The 18,160-nt window shown below is 41.0% G+C and overlaps 1 protein-coding gene across 1 annotated transcript in view; it reads right to left on the bottom strand.

The window, feature by feature from the left end:
• CPVL (carboxypeptidase vitellogenic like) overlaps positions 1-18,160 on the bottom strand; it is a 105,164-nt gene that overhangs the window by 40,501 nt on the left and 46,503 nt on the right. Inside the window, 1 exon segment of the mRNA XM_061165456.1 lies at positions 4,553-4,726. Coding sequence (XP_061021439.1) covers positions 4,553-4,726 — 174 coding nt within the window.

The following is an 18,160-nucleotide window of genomic DNA, read 5'->3' as shown; positions in this document are numbered from 1 at the left end:
TGCAACCCCTGGAGTATGAAATGGTAACCCACTCCAATAGTCTTGCCTGAAAGGTCCCATGGACAGAGGAGCCTGGGGGGCTACAGTCCATGGGGTTGCAAAGAGCTGGACATAACTGAGCAACAGCATGTATACATTCATGTGCCAGGTTTCTCCACTATAAAGTTACTATTTCCCCTTCATCATAAACATTTTGAAAGGGGATACTTTGAGATCAGGTAAATATTCTGATTCTCATCATACTTTCACTAACTGATGTTAGTATCCACTGATGATTCTTTCCTGAAACAATTATTAATGTACTATTTGTCAAATAATAATTTTATTCCATTATTTCTTATACATTTATTAATTGGATTTCCCTCCTTTTCATTTTTTGTTTGCATCACTATAAACCTGATTTTAAAGAGAATGTATATTAAGTTTTATAGACCAGAATAATGCTTACTAGTAGGTTTTTTCTTTAAATTGGAGGAGTGTTGTATTGGTTTCTGCTGGACAACAGGTGAATCAACCACAAGTGTACCTATATTCCCTCCCTCTTGAGCCTCCCTTCCAGTCCTCCATCCCACTGAGGTCCCTGTGTTACACAGCAACTTATCACTAGCTATCTGTTTCACACATGTAGGTTTTTATTAGGTCAAGAAAGTCTCGTAGCATGGTAGGCTAAATACTGCTCTGCAAAAACATATCTAGTCCTAATCGCTGGAACCAGTGAATGTCACCTTATATAGTGTTAATTAATTAATTAAAAAATAAGTATTTCGAAGATTTGATTAACTTAAGCATCTTAAGATGGGGAGATAATCCAGGAAGTCTCTAAATGCAACCTCATGAACATTTCTAAGAGGAAGGCAATAGAATGTTTAATCACAGAAGAGGAGATGTGAGCACAGAGGGAGATGTTGGAATCATATGCCCACAAGCCAAAGAACACCAACAGCCACCAGAAGCCAGAATGGATTGTCTCATTAGAGTCATCCTACTGACACCTTGGTTTCAGCCCAGTGAGAGGAGCTTCGGATTTCTAACCTCTAGATTGTGAGAAAATAAATTTCTGTAGTTTACACTGTCAAGATTGTGGTAATTCATTACAGCAAGCATAGGAATCTAATACAGATACTACTATTCCTAGTTGGCTAAAAACTTTTATCCTGGGACTTTCCTAGTGGCCAGTAGCTAAGACTTCATGCTCCCAATGTAGGGGTCCCGAGTTCCATCCCTGGTTCAGTTCAGTTCAGTTCAGTTCAGGAGCTCAGTCGTGTTCAAGTCTTTGCGACCCCATGGGCTGCAGCACGCCAGGCTTCCTCATCCATTGCCAACTCCCAGAGTTTACTCAAACTCATGTACATTGATGAGTGATGCCATCCAACCATCTCACCCTCTGTCATCCCCTTCTCCTCCTGCCTTCAATCTTCCCCAGCATCAGGGTCTTTTCAGATGAGTCAGTTCTTTGCATCAGGTGGCCAAAGTATTGGAGTTTCAGCTACAGCATCAGTCCCTGGTTAGGGAACTAAGATCCCACATGCAGCAACTAAGACATGGTACATCCAAATAAATAAATGAATAAATTAAAAAATATTTAAACTTTTATCCTAAATTGGTTTTGATTTTGTCAAATCCAGTTTTTGCATCTATTAAGATGAATGTTTTTTATTTTTCAATGTTTTAGGTGATACATTACATGATGGAACTTCTAAAGCAAAAATGTTCTTGCATTTATGAGATCAGCTCAACCTGATCTTTATTATTCACTGGTGGATTAGGTTGTGTTACTCCTAATAAGATTTATATTTAACCATGATCTGATTTAATCATCAGTAACTCCAATAGTCCAACAGATTATTTCTCATTTTAGCTGTCTTGGAAACTGCTCATTTGATATTTCAAATTTACCATACAAATATCTAAAATTACTGAAAAGAGAATGACTTTAAGTACACATCCCAAGTAGGTCATCACAAGAAAAGGGTTATGTCTTCACATAGTCTACACAGAAACTGATGTGCTGCAAAGAGTTCTATAAGTTTCCAGAAACCGATGAAGGTCTTCCTCAGCCCATCAGAGAATACTCCACATTGGCTAAACTGAATCTAGTACTAGAAAAAGACTTATGAATAGAAACATGTGCACTATTTTCTATGACAAATTAGTACTGAGTCTTACATAAATATATCCTCTAGGGTACTAATGTTTTAAGCCAGCCTAGGTTGTTCTGATTCCACTGCATACACACTGAGGTTCACCACCATGAACAGACAAGCCAAAGATAATTGCTACCCTGCGGCCTATGCCAGCTCTAGCCATGAATATGCAGTCTGTTCTAGCAGCAGCCACTTTCTGGTCTGCAGTCAGACTGAGTGCATACTTTGTTCTCTTTCTTTCTGGAAATATGGTTTATCTGCACCACAAATCTATTCTCTTTTTTTGCAACTGAGAGTTTGAAAGTTTAGAAAATATTCTGATTTCATTGGGATTCCTATTGGCAGGCTTAGGATCCATGGGAAACAGAGACAGATATGTTTAAATATCAAAACACAGGCTCATCTTTAATCAGCGTATTCTTCTTCAACAATCAAGTGGACACTGTATGGTGATAAGCCAGTATCAAAAGAGTTTTACATCATCAAGTGAACTACATGTCCCATGCAATCCTCACTTGGTTGAGAAAGGAATCATATTCCAGTTAAATTTACAGAGCAAGAAAATCTATCTTCCAAGGGCAAAAAATATATACATGGGAACTTCTTTTTCCACTTTCTACTCAAGAAAATCATTGTGCATTCCTTAATGTTATAGCCAATTGTTTTCATCTTGAAGACATAAATGCTAAGTAGTCTATACAGAAACTGATGTGGGTTTCTTTTTGGTTTAATAGATTTGTGGGTAATAAATATATGATGAATTATGAACAAGTTTAATAGATATATTTTCGATATAGCACTAATTTATAGAACTGACTTTTCTTTCATCCATTTATTTATTTATGCATTATTGATGTCTGCTTGAGGCTGGTGCTACAACTGACAGCCCATAATGGCAGTACAGGGTGCTAAGTGTGCTCCCAACAGTAGAGGCCACGTGGTCAGAGAGTTCAGAGAAGAGGGCAACCAGCAGAGCACTGGGAAGTTGCTCAGAGAAGGCTCCAAGCAGGCAAGCACTAAGGACCACTCACTACATTTCCCCAACAGAACCAAAGATAAGAGTGGTTGAAAGTCTGACCTCATCCAGTTAGACTCTTTCTTGCCTAGAAAGTATTTCGTCAAGTTTTCCAGATTTATAATGGGTTTGTAGAGTCTGCGTATCATTGACCTTAGATTATCTGGAATAAAAGTTGTATGTCCAGGGACTGGACTGAAACTCTTTGTCCTGTAGGCAGGACCAGAAAATAGGTCTTTTAGGTTGGGCATATTCTGGAATACAATCTAGTAAGGTTGCATTAGGCCAAGGACTCCCTGGACAGTACTAAGGGTTGTACACTGAACAGCCGCAACACAGACATTGCTGAAATGTGTATTCCTTACGTCATAAAATGGCAGGAAAGAGTCTGGTTCAAATAAAAGCAGTATATCAGGACAATTTTTTAGATAGATAGAAATAAAGTACTTGAGTACTTTATTGAGTTAGTACATTGTTTAATTCACTTGTTGGTTACTGGCTGCCATGTTTTTTTTCTTTTTTTTTTTTTTTTTTCATCCCAATCATTACTCTTGCCACTCCCAGGAAACAGAGAAAAAGTAGATCACCTCTGGTGGTGATCTTCTCTATCATTAGCACACTTACCCTACCAGGCTGTTCCCAAACCATGCCTAGGACCAATGCTAACAGTCCTAGAAGATCAGAGGAAGAGTGAGAAGAGAAGGAAAAGGCAAAGAAATGCACAAGGTAACTCTCCCTCTGTCACCTGCTCGTGGAGTCCTTCCCTCACAGTGAGAGTTCTAGGGGTCACAGCTCCTTTGCTTGAACCTCTGGTACCTTCAGCATTGAGTCAGGCAGAACATCTCAGTCAGATACTACAGTGCTTGACTCTACATGCCTCAAAACAGGGACCTTGTCTCATCCATCACTTCAACCTGACAGCCTAGCACAACATTTGGCTTGAAGTAGACACTGAAGAAACTATGGCTGAATGATCTGAATGAATGTAATTATCAAGCAAAAAGCATTTTTGGAATAACCAGTTGATTTCATTTATCCCTGACTTCATTGGGATTAACAATATAAAGCAAATAATAGGGGAAAATCAGCTTACACAAGGCGAGTCATCTTCCCAGCTCTGTTATCCCTCTTTTCTCAAGAAATGATGAGAGGTGGCATGTGCCAAAGAGAATTTCATTTTTAGGAACTAGTAGGGGAAAGTGATTTAATTAAAAGGAAAAAAAAGAACTTTTAATTCAAAGAAATCAAACTGCAGTGGTTGTTATTTACATTTGTAAGATAGCAGAAGAGTAAAAAATGGTAGGAGTTAAATTACAAGTAAAAGAAGGTCATGCCTACTCTGGGTAATCTGAAAAGTTCCTAAAATAGATAGCAACTCAAGTAGCCATCTTACCTTGTAATTATTCATGATTTCAGCTAACCACGGTTTCACTGACTTGACTGTATCTTCTCGCAAGTACTTTTCAACTTTGGCTCCATCACTAAAAGTCTGGTTTCCCACATGGATGGCTTGTCTTACGTGGGGGAGGGACAAAAATTTCCCGTAGTAACTTTGGTCATCAGGCTCCTGGCAGAAGGGGCATCAAAAAGACATTAGGAAATACGACTGGATGGGCACCCCATGCTGGGGAACGCTTCAGATTTTTCCTAACATATGCCAAAATGAAGGTTCCCTGGGCTCAGGTGGTAGAGAATCCACCTGCAATGCAGGAGGCCCAGGTTTGATCACTGGGTCAGGAAGATCCCCTGGAAAAGGGAATGGCTAGACACTCCAGTATTCTTGCCTGGAGCATTCCATGGAACGAGGAACTTGATGGTGACCCCAATCTATGGGGTCACAAAAAGTCAAACACAATGGAGCAACTGAGTGACTAACATCTTCTTTTCCATACCACAATGAACAAAATGTGACATGACTATTAACTGGTCTTCATCCTGAACATTTTGACTTGGGGGTTTTGAGGAGATTTAGCTCAGAGGCTAAAGCGTCTGCCTGCAATGAGTGAGACCTGGGTTCGATCCCTGGGTCAGAAAGATCCCCTGTAGAAGGAAATGGCAACCTACTCCAGTATTATTGCCTGGAGAATCCCATGGACAGAGGAGCCTGGTGGTCTACAGTCCACGGGATCACAAAGAGTTGGGCACAACTGAGCGACTTCACTTCACTTCAAATTTTATCCAAAAAGTCTAGATGATCTGATACTCTCAGAGTCAATATCCAATTTGCAAATGCTGGATTTTCCTTTTTGTAACTAATATTTGGCCATCTGTGACTCCAATTAAAAACCTCCTTCACGACAAAGATAGATAGGGAAGATGAAGAGGTGAGATTATCAAAGACAATTTGCTCCTTGTTGGAGGCTCTTGGGAAAGAAGGTGAAATGGGCCACAAGGAGCCAGGGAGGTGATGTGGTAGATTAAAAGATGAGGATTTCTTTTTTGTGTTCTGCTCTTTATTAAAAACACAAACACAAAATACTCTGCTGCTGCTGCTAAGTCGTGTTAGTCGTGTCCGACTCTGTGCGACCCCACAGACAGCAGCCCATCAGGCTCCTCTGTCCCTGGGATTCCATAACTTAAGAGGGAAAATATATCAAGTGTAAAAATAGATGATACTTTATGAAGGACATAAATCAAAAGAAAACTTGTCTATTAGCCTTATTTTTTAAAAACATTGCATAAAAGTCTCTGTAACATTCATTAAGCTAAAAGGAAAAAAAAGGACTAAATGCTGTTTTTTTCAAAAAGTTATGAAATAATTAAAAAACTGTTAAAGTTTGAAATCAACAATTTTGTGAATCAATATTTTTTGCTGACTGTGAATACATTACTTTGTGAAGAAAAAAATAGAGTTATAAATTTTGCTTCTTTCTTGCCTAGCCAATGTTTTTCTCTTGGTCAAATCTAAGTCCCAAACCCCAGCACTGGCAAATTCCATTGAAGTTAGCTTTATATATTATATACGAAATAGTTCATAAATAAAGCAATTTTAAAAACAGAATGCATAGTCATATACCCTAGACTTGGATTATACAATTTCAAATCCCCACTCTGGCTCCCTTTGTCTTATTCGATTAAAGCTACACAATAGACATCAACTTTGGCATACTTTTATGAAAGAAACTACTTGAATACTTTGAGAATATTCCAAAGGGCTTAAAGTGAGGGCCATACTAAATGCATTAAAAATCTTAAGTTAAAAGTAAGACAAAGCAAATATTTTCATAAAGGCTTTGACAGTTTGGGTTATCCAAGCTGTCTTAAGTACAGAACAAATAATGTGGGCATTTTCAAGAAACTCACTACAAGCCTGGAGCTCTGGGGCCTGATACCCAGAGTTGCAATCCTGACCTTTCTCCTTCACAAAAGAACTTCTGTATAACAAGCTCTACTGGGGGGAAATTGTGTTAATCAGATATTTTTCTTTTTGAGTTATCCGGAATATCACACATTCTCAATGGTCAGATTATACAGTATACAACATTGGCAAGGTAAAAGATCCTATAGATTAGTAGACCAAATAATGCAATATAGTTTGGACATGTTTTTCTAGTGTAAAGTCAACTATAATATTTCCCAAATCTGAGGAAGTTTGGTTTTGCCAAAAGTTTTAAGCAAACACTATTATGGTTTTTTAAATGTTGTCATTACCATGCACAGTAAAAGGTTGTAGTAATTAGAACATCCTGTAACATTCTGGAAGTAAGAAGGTTCGCTTATTAAGCCACCGTCTAGTAGTCGGTCCAGTAACTAGGTTGGGAGAGAGGAAATAAAGAAATGAGGAAAACATCAGGGTAGGTAAATAAATACAAGCATTTGTTTTTCATTTATTCAATAACTGTGTCGTTCCCACATTGCTTCATTCAACAATCATTCACCGCACATTTTCTCTGTGCTATAGACACTGTCCAAGGCATTGGTGAAACAGTGGTGAACAAGACAGATCAAAAATGCTTATATTCTAGAGAGAACATTAAACAAGCATTAATAAGTAAAACATGCAGCGTATTAGAGAATGGTGAGGGCAAAGGAGAAAATTAATAAGGAGAAGAGAAAGAGGAAGTGTCATGGGTGTGTGGGCATGTGTGTACCCGGTGCTGCGCGGAGGGGACACTGCAGAGAGGAGGAAACAGGTCTCACTTAAGAGGTGGCATTTAAGTAAAGACCTGTTGGAGGGAAGAAGCAAGGCATGCAGATATCTAGGAAAAGAACACTCCAAGGAGAGAAAACAGCAGGCCCAAAAGCCCCAACTGCAAGAGTGGGGAAGGGTTATCATAATATGACCACTGACCACTCACAGGTCTGAGGAGGCAGGAGACATACCCCCAGGTGCTTGAAACTGATGGAAGTAAGCTTTGGACTGCTAGCATTGAAAACCCAGTCAGCAACCGAGAGTTAGAGCAATTGGCACATGGTGTGTTTTCTTCAGGTCATGTTGAGCTGCACAATGGCAGGCATGACGCGGTGGAGAGGGGCATTTAGCCAGGACTGTGGTTTGGCCAAAGGCGGTGGAGGACGTGCAAAGGGGGCACAGGTTGAGAATATGTGTGACGGAGCTTGGGCTTACATTAGGTTAAGACTTGCAGGAGTGGGGGGCCATGAAGGAGCAGTAGGATCCATGGATCGAAAGACAATGCAGTTGTAGGGCGATAGTTCACATTGGTATGTTTGGAGAAGTGAGCTGGGAGGACCAGAGGTGGCAGGTGGGGGAAGAGTTTGACTCTGTTGCATCTGAGATTGTGGAGTGATTGCCAGCTTTTTTGTTGTTGTTGTTGCAGGTGGAAAAGGGAATGAGCAGCTAAGGTAAAGAGAACAAGATAACTGCTGAGAGGAGAAAAAGACTGAGGGAGTGAGTGCGTGAGTTCAGTCGCTCAGTCTGACTCTTTATGACCCCGTGGACTGCAGCACGCCAGGCCTCCCTATCCATCACCAACTCCCGGAGTTTACTCAAATTCACGTTCATTGATGCTGTCTATCTTCGGTCGTCCCCTTCTCCTCCCGCCTTCAATCTTTCCCAGCATCAGGGTCTTTTCTAATCAGCTCTTCACATCAGGTGGCCAAAGTACTGGAGTTTCAGCCTCAACATCAGTCCTTCCAATGAACACACAGGACTGATCTCCTTTAGGATGGACTGGTTGGATCTCCTTGCAGTTCAAGGGACTCTCAAGAGTCTTCTCCAACACCACAGTTCAAAAGCATCAATTCTTTGGTGCTCAGATTTGTTTATGGTCCAACTCTCACATCCAAATACGTGACTACTGGAAAAACCATAGCCTTGACTAGACGGACCTTTGTTGGCAAAGTAATGATAGAGAAGGAAAGATGGAGAAGCTCTATACAGTCAGCAAAAACAAGACCAGGAGCTGACTGTGGCTCAGATCATGAACTCCTTATTGCCAAATTCAGACTTAAATTGAAGAAAGTAGGGAAAACCACTAGACCATTCACTAAATCAAATCCCTTACGATTATACAATGAAAGTGAGAAATAGATTCAAGGGATTAGATCTGATAGACAGACTGCCTGAAGAACTATGGATGGAGGTTCATGACACTGTACAGGAGACAGGGATCAAGACCATCCCCAAGAAAAAGAAATGCAAAAAGGCAGAATGGTTGTCTGAGGAGGCCTTATAAATAGCTGTGAAAAGAAGAGAAGCAAAAGGGGAAGGAGAAAAGGAAAGATATACCCATTTGAATGCAGAGCTCCAAAGAATAGCAAGGAAAGATAAGAAAGCTTTCCTCCGTGATCAGTGCAAAGAAATAGAAGAAAACAATAGAATGGGAAAGACTAGAGATTTCTTCAAGGAAAGTAGAGATACCAAGGGAACATTTCATGCAAAGATGGGCACAATAAAGGACAGAAATGGTAGGGACCTAACAGAAGCAGAAGATATTAAGAAGAGGTGGCAAGAATACACAGAAGAACTATACAAAAAAGATCTTCATGACCCAGATAATCATGATGGCGTGAGCACTCACCTAGAGTCGGACATCCTGGAATGTGAAGTCAAGTGGGCCTTAGGAAACATCACTATGAACAAAGCTAGTGGAGGTGATGGAATTCCAGTTGAGCTATTTCAAATCCTAAAAGCTGATGCTGTGAAAGTGCTGCACTCAATATGCCAGCAAATTTGGAAAACTCAGCACTGGCCACAGGACTGGAAGAAGTCAGTTTTCATTCCAGTCCCAAAGAAAGGCAATGCCAAACAATACTCAAACTACCACACAACTGTACTCATCTCACACACTAGCAAGGTAATGCTCAAAATTCTTCAAGCCAGGCTTCAACAGTACATGAACCACAAACTTCCAGATGTTCAAGCTGGATTTAGAAAAGGCAGAAGAACCAGAGATAAAATTGCCAACATCCGCTGGATCATAGAAAAAGCAAGAGAGTTCCAGAAAAATATCTATTTCTGCTTTATTGACTATGTCAAAGCCTTTGACTATGTGGATCACAAAAAACTGTGGAAAATCCTTCAAGAGATGGGAATACCAGACCACCTGACCTGTCTCCTGAGAAATCTGTATGCAGGTCAAGAAGCAACAGTTAGAACTGGACTTGGAACAACAGACTGGTTACAAATCGGGAAAGGACTAAGTCAAGGCTGTATACTGTCACCCTGCTTATTTAACTGATATGCAGAGTACATCATGAGAAACGCTGGACTGGATAAAGCACAAGCTGGAATCAAGATTGCCAGGAGAAATATCAATAACTCAGATATGCAGATGACACCACCCTTATGGCAGAAAGTGAAGAAGAACTAAAGAGCCTTTTGATGAAAGTGAAAGAGGAGAGTGAAAAAGTTGGCTTAAAACTCAACATTCAGAAAACTAAGATCATTGCTTCCGGTCCCATCACTTCATGGCAAATAGATGGGGAAACAGTGAGAGACATTATTTTGGGGGGCTCCAAAATCACTGCAGATGGTGATTGTAGCCATGAAATTAAAAGACACTTGCTCCGTAGAAGAAAAGTTATGACCAACCTGGATAGCATATTAAAAAGCAGAGACATTACTTTGTCAACAAAGGTCCATTTAGTCAAAGCTATGGTTTATTCAGTAGTCATGTATGGATGTGAGAGTTGGACTATAAGGAAATCTGAGTGTCAAAAAATTAATGCTTTTGAACTGTGGTGCTGGAGAAGACTCTTGAGAGTCCCTTGGACTGCAGGGAGAACAAACCAGTCCATCCTAAAGGAGATCAGTCCTGAATATTCATTTGAAGGACTGATGCTGAAGCTGAAGCTCCAATACTTTGGTCAACTAATGCAAAGAACAGACTCATTGCAAAAGACCTTGATTCTGGGAAAGATTGAAGGTAGGAGGAGAAGGGGATGACAGAGGATGATATGGTTGGATGGCACCACCGACTTGATGGACATGAGTTTGAGCAAGCTCCGGGAGTTGGTGATGGGACAGGGAAGCCTGGTGTGCTGCAGTCCATCGGGTCGCAAAGTCAGACACAACTGTGTGACTGAACTGAACTGAACTAAATACTACAGTAATAACATGTATTTAACCATTTGATATCCCCACCCAGCTGGAAGACATCAGCCTTGTTTTATTTCATTTTTGTGGTACCAGCAACTATTGTTGAATTGTCAAACGGTTTTTATAAAAAGCTAGAAGAAACTTTTTGAAATGTTCACAGTTGTTCTTTACATGGTGAGAAAATAAATAATTGTTCACATCCTATGCTTTTCGCATTTTTCGACAGAGGATGAGATGGTTAGATGGCATCACCGACTCGATGGACATGAGTTTGAGTCAGCTCTGGGAGTTGATGACTGACACGGAAGCCTGGCATGCTGCAGTCCATGGTGTCGCAAAGAGTCCGACACGACTGAGTGACTGAACTGAACTGACCTGATTGCGTAAGTTGAAACACATTTTCCCACTACTTGCTGACTCACTGAAGTATCATTTTATTTCTCTTGAAAAAGCAAAAGTGTTTTCATTTATCACTCAAGATTTTGGACCAGTGATCCACAGAGACATTGCATACCTTCAGAGTATTTTTTTCGGGGGGGGTGGTTCTCTTTTTTCTGGTGAATCTGGTTTGGGAGAGACCTCATATGCCATTTTCTCATTATCCTGGAATATACAAAACACCTGAACTTCTCAGCAGTTTCACTAATTCCGTGGGTGCTTAGGCTGCTGGAGCATGCACCACAGACATCTATCTGCTTTATTTATCCCCCAACATTTAAAAAAAAAAATATGTGGACCATTTTCAAGTCTTTATTGAATCTGTTAGGATATTGCTTCTGTTTCATGTTTTGGTATTTTGGCCGTGAGGCATGTGGGATCTTAGCTCCCCCACCATGGATCTCACACCCACCCCCTGCATTGGAAGGCGAAGTCTTAACCACTGGGCTACCAGGGAAAGTGAAAGTTGCTCAGTCATGTTCGACTCTTTGCGACCCCATGGACCATACAATCCATGGAATTCTCCAGGCCAGAATACTGGAGTGGGTAGCCTTTCCCTTCTCCAGGGAATCTTCCCAACCCAGGGATCAAACCCAGGTTCCCCCCATTGCAGGCAGATTCTTTACCAGCTGAGCCACAAGGGAAGCCCAAGAATACTGGAGTGGGTAGCCTATCCCTTCTTCCTTGGATCTTCCTGACCCAGGAATCCAACCATGGTCTCTTGCATTACAGGTGGATTCTTTACCAACTGAGCTCTCAGGGAAGCCCCAGGACTGCCAGAGAAGTCCCTCTTTATTCCTTTGAATCTATCAAATGTTCTTGCTCTTCATAGTGCTTAATCCCTGTATGCTTCTTCAAAAACACATCGCATGTCTCATGTGTGGATGGGCCTCATCCAATGTTATATTTCATATTAATTCTAAATTCTGAACGTTTAGTCCTTTTTACCCTTCCTGCCTACCACAGTAAATAGCCTAAAATCAGTCTTGAAAATACTGTGATTGCGAGTTGAAGAATGACCCGACATGTCTCCGAGAAGATCCTTCTTCCGTCGCATTCACAATTGCATAAGAAATCCTGTATGCACACTGCAGTCATACCAAGGGTCCTGGAATAAAAGGGGAGCCCACCAGCGCCCTGCAGGGTGACCCAGGACTTCCTGAGCTCCCGCACTCACACAGCTTGCTCCTGTCAGAAGTCACAGCATCACTTCCTGGGCACCCTATTTGTAAAATGGAGCATCATTTTGTTACCCTACTCTTCTCCATAAATTTGTATGTCTCCTGTTTTGATCTGAACCAGCTGACCTGCAGCGCCTTAAGGACTATTAATATCAGGCCTCAGCTTTAATAATAACAGTGCTGTTAGGTTAACGGTGACAGGCTGTGCTTGCAATAACAAGATTAAAGGCCTCAAAATTCAGTCACACCAAATTTACTGGGTCAAACATCATGGCTCTATGGCAAAGGTGGCATAACCCCCAAGGAAGACTGCTTACACATGATCTTCGTTTGCACAGGCCAGCAAACAAAGTCCCCCCACCACACCATATCCTAATATTTAGTAGAGTCTTAGGTTTTAAACAACCAAAAAAAAAAATGGTTCAAGAACATAATCATATTACTGGATCCTCAAATTCAATTTTAGGAGAGTGATGTGATGATATTTACAAAAGCCAGCAGCTCTTTGCAAAAGTTGCAAACGACCACACCACCGTTTACACTCTTTGTTCCAGACACACAGGCACATGTGACATTTGTTAAACTGTGGCCACTTCCCCAGCTGGAGCCCCCTGTGCGGATATTCCTCTGAAGGGCTTAGAGCACATGTGGACGCATATGCATCCACTTTCCAGGTTGCCTTTCTTCTGATTTCCCTATAGTAGGGATGCCTCGAGGGCGACACAGCATGTACAGAAATCAAAACAGTTAATGAAAGACACAGTTATATAAACACCCCGAGGTGATCTCAGGTTTAAAATATTGCCAAAGTAAATTCAAAGAAACCCAGATGGTCCTTTTCTTCCTATGAGCCTGCTCGTCTCGCCTCCTGACCTGTGACAGCATCTCTAACAATAAAACACCAGGCCAGGCACCTCATGCTTCCAGGACCTTCTCAGATGGTGCTTCTTGCTCTAGGGCAGCGTGGGACCCAGAACTCACTTCAAAGGCTTGAAGCCACTTCTCCTGGTGGATGAATTTCACGCAGTCATTGCACTGCTTCTGGAAGTACTTTTTCTCCTGCTCATCCAACAAGCCAATTTGGAACAGGAATGATGGGTAGCCCTCTATGATCTGAGGAGAAAAAGGCAAACACAGACACGACAGGGAGAGAAAGGGATGTGAGGGGAGCCCGTCTGCTTGAGAAATAACCCTCTGTAACTTGTTAATTAGTGGAGCAGGACAACACACACACATACACACAACCCACACACAACACACACAATGCACATATAATACACCACACCCACACAGACATAAAACATACAAACACACAAACATACCTCACAGGCATCACCTACCACACAACATATGCAAATACACCACACAAACACACATGTACCACATAACCACACAACACACACACACACACCCATACAACACATACATACACAAAATACGCACAAACACACCACGCACAGGCACACACACACACTGACACTTGCACTCACAGCCAACCTAGGCTGACACAGTAAGTTGACACCATAGAACATTTGGTAAAAATTAGAAGATTTAAATCACTAGAAAGTCATTCGAGCAACAGTATTTCCCGTTATGAAATTAGGTCTCTAGGGTTAAGAGGAGCCTCTCTCTGATTAAAGGGGATTGCATTTCCTTAAGGAACAAAATGGAAAGGAAAGAAGAGCCACCTACCGACTTGGGATCAGAATACGCGTCTCCGAGAGCAATTCCCTTCAGGTTGATCTTCATGGTCGTCACAGGGTTGAGTATGTGGATGTAGTGGGCAATGGCAGGCACATACTTCCCAGCGTAAGACTAAGAAGGGCAGACATTAAAATAAACCATCACATGTCGGTGCTACTAAAACGGCACATTTAGGTGAATTAAAATCACAATCAAACAAGCAGGATTTGCACAAGACTTGCACCGTGTATTTTATTCTTAACCTCACATTGCAAATTTCACAAGAGCACTGAGCTCAGTCCCTTCCTTCTTTTGTCATCCCAAACAGTACCAAGTGACATGCAAGGTACAGGTTAGAAGCACAAAAAATACTAAGTGAACATGCCCTAAGTGAACATTCTAATTTCTTTCCAAAAGAAAATAACATGGACACCAGTGAACACAATTCTGCCATCCTTAGGGTTTCTCTTACCAGAAAGTTCCATTGCAAGCTTTATTTAAAAAAAAAAAATCTAAAAGCCAAAGTTAAGATTTCAAAATCTGTATAATGATGCCAAAATTTGAAATCAACATGTATTAAAGGAAGAGGAAAAGGAAAAATAATATTTATTGGCCACTAAAATGGTCACTTGAACTTACCTCTGTTTTCAGCCTTTTACAGTAAAAGGCTCTTTTTAAATTTTGAAATATTTTGTGGACATAAACATGATAATAATTCTTCTTTTAGATTATGCTAAAAAGAGCTATTATTGGTTGTGGTATTTTAAAATAGTTCTGTATTCCTTCCATGAAAAAGCTGCCTTCCTCCACTTGTGTGTCTAGTATTAAACTTCCTATGTTCAAAACGAAGCTCCAACCCTCCAACCCTCCCTGTAGCCTCCCTTTCCATTAATGTTAACTTTGTTCTTCTAACTGCCCAGGCCAACACACTTGGTGCTATTCTTTTCCTCTTTCACTCAGACCTCACAAAAGTCCATCAGTGAATCTCATCAACTCTATCTATTCTATCAAGACAAACGCAGAATCCAGTGTCTTTCCACATCCATACTTTATTACCTTGCCTCAGGTCACCATCATCTCTCACCTAGATTCTTGCAGTAGCCTCCTCAATGGGCCTCTGTTTTTGCTCTTCCAGTTTAATTTCAAGACAGTGGTCTGTCAAATAAGATCAAGCAACTCCTCTGCTCAAACCCGCTAATGATTTCCCATCTCTCTCAAAGCAAAAGCCAAGCCCTTTTTCTGAGGCATAAGGGCTGACATGATTTGGTCACTTCCCTCACATTATCCTCTACTATCCTCTTGCTCATCCTCTCCAGCCCCTCTCAGACCAAATCTTAACTGTGATGTGCATTAGCTGTTCCTGTCCCTGGAATGCCCTTTCCCGAATATCCATCTGGTTAACTCCCTCACTTCCTTATGTGAGCCTTTCTCAGAGTTGCCCTCCCTGGCCACCCTATCTAAAATTGTAACACTATTTTTTGATATTTTATACTCCCTTTCTCCTCTTTTTCATCTTAATCTTTGTCATTCTCCAACAGACTTTTATTATCTTGTGTATTGTTATCCTCTATCCACACTAGAACAAAAGATCCATGAACACAGAGATATGTCTATTTTGTTTATGAATGTTTTCCCTGTGCCTCGTGCTGTGTTTTTCTGAGTGCTCAATAAACAGCTGCTGAATGAATGAATTTTGAATTAACTTACATGCCTTTGAGAATCAGCAATGCACATATGTTCTAGATAGACTAGAGGCATTAGGTGGGTACATATGGACCTGTAGAACTTTCACAGTATTTTCCAAGGCTTTCCAGGGCTCCGAAGTTCACAGTCTGAGAATTCTGGAAAGTTTTCATTTTTATTCCATGCCACAATCATATGTCAACGTAAGGACATTGGGGCTCAAAGAAGTTAAGTGGTAGAGCCAGAATTAAACCTCGTCGGAGTGTAGGAGTGAGTGAAAGTGTGAAAGTCACTCAGTCGTGTCTGACTCTTTGCGACCCTGTAGTCCATGGAATTCTCCAGGCCAGAATACTGGAGTGGGTAGCCTTTCCCTTCTCCAGGGGATCTTCCCAACCCAGGGATTGATCCCAGGTCTCCTGCATTGCAGGCGGATTCTTTACCAACTGAGCCACAAGGAAAGCCCAAGAATACTGGAGTAGGTAGCCTTTCCCTTCTCCAGTGGATCTTCCCGACCCATGGATCAAACCCACGCCTCCTGCGTCTCCTGCCATTGCATACAAATTCTTGACCGCTGAGCCAGCAGGGAAGCCCAACTTAAGTGAAACTGAAAGTCGCTCAGTCGTGTCTGACTCTTTGAGACTCCATGGACTACACAGTCCATGAAATTCTCTACACCAGCATACTGGAGTGGGTAGCCTTTCCCTTCTCCAGGGGATGTTCCCAACCCGGGGATCGAACCCAGGTCTCCTGCATTGCAGGGAGATTCTTTACCAACTGATCTATCAGGGAAGCCCCAAACCTGGTCTGACCTATTCTGAATCCTAAACCACCTCCAAATTATGAAAGAAGAATATAACTTCCATAATTTATATAAAATCATCTCACTAATGAACTCCTCTTGTAATAATAATTATTTAGGCAAAGTATTGAATAAAAGTGTACTCATGAGTGGGCTTCCCAGGTAGCGCTAGTGGTAAAGAACCCACCTGCCAATGCAGGAGATGTAAGAGACGCGGGTTCAATTCCTGGGATAGGAAGATCCCCTGGAGGAGGACACGGCAACCCACTCCAATTTTCTTGCCTAAAGAATCCCCAGGACAGAAGAGCCTGGGGGGCTACAGTCCAAAGAGTCTCAGAGTCGGACATGATGAAAGCGACTTGTCCAGCACAGCACATACTCACCAGTACACTTTAACTTCCCTGTGTGGTGTTATCAAGATGTGTTTACATGTCTGAAATTTGGCTTGTATAATTTTGCTATATTCTCTTTTTAGGGACAGTAAGTGAATCAAGTAATATTTCTGTAAATTGACCCCAAAAAGCAAACATTTTTGAATAATCATTTCACTGGTAAAGATGTATTATACACTCTTCATTCAGTGGTGGTTTATCTGGCAACTTTTCTGTCAAAGGTATCATGATAGATACTTGAGTAGACACAAAAATAAATAAATCACAAAACACAATTTCTTTTAAAAAATACATTATGTAAAACTTGACTCAAATGTAAGTAAGGCTAAGTTTACCATTTTCATGGTTTATTATTTCCACCATGTGTACATTGCCCAGCACATAGTAGGTACATAAAAAGACATCTGATAAATGAATGACTCATCTAACATTTCTAAACATTTTTTTTCTCTATTGGAATTTAGTACAAATGCTAAAAAAGTATACCTTCCAGTGATGTTATCACTCAAGTTGTCTTGTTATAAGACCTGGCAATAAAACCCCTCACTTGCTTTTTTCAGAGATAGAAGAGTGTGTATTTTATAGGTAGTGATGACAAATTTAGACTAAAACAGTCACATTTTTATGGCACCTCCCCCCTTGCGATCATCATGTGTCTCTGAGATATATTCAGGCAGGAGACTAAGAAGGAACACCCCCTCAGTTTCTGAGCATCTACTATAAACAGGTTATTTCACTTACTCTAATTCAAGCCAATGTAAAGTTAACATTATCTTCCTATATTTTAAAATCATGAAAACAAAGGTCTGTGCATTTCAGTCATGTGCCCACTTGGAATTCTATCTGGGCTTGGCTGCCTCCACTCTTCCCATTTCTCACATCAAATCACATTTCAATCAACGGTCCTGAAATAACTGCGAATCTCTGGTCCCCAAAACTGGAACCCACTCTTTGATTTAGCCACTGCACACTTGCCAAGTGGATCACTTACAGAAAATAAGAAAGTGAAATGGGTAGTTTTATTTTGTTTTATTGGGCTTCCTGGGTGGCTCAGTGGTAAAATATATACATATATATATATATATACACACATATATAAATCCGTCTGCCAATGCCAGAGACTCAAGAAATGCAGGTTCAATTCCTGGGTCGAAAAGATCCCCTGGAGTAGGAAATGGCAACCCGCTCCAGTATTCTTGCCTGGAAAATTCCATGGACAGAGGCGCCTGGCAGGCTACAGTCCAAGGGGTTGCAAAGAATCAGACATATATCTACAGTCATCAAGACAGTATGGTACTGGCACAAAGAAATATAGATCAATGGA

Source organism: Dama dama, chromosome 18 (assembly GCF_033118175.1).
Source record: "Dama dama isolate Ldn47 chromosome 18, ASM3311817v1, whole genome shotgun sequence".
NCBI lineage: Eukaryota > Metazoa > Chordata > Mammalia > Artiodactyla > Cervidae > Dama > Dama dama.
Note: the sequence above shows the minus strand (reverse complement) of the source record. Positions and strands in the feature narration are given on the sequence as shown.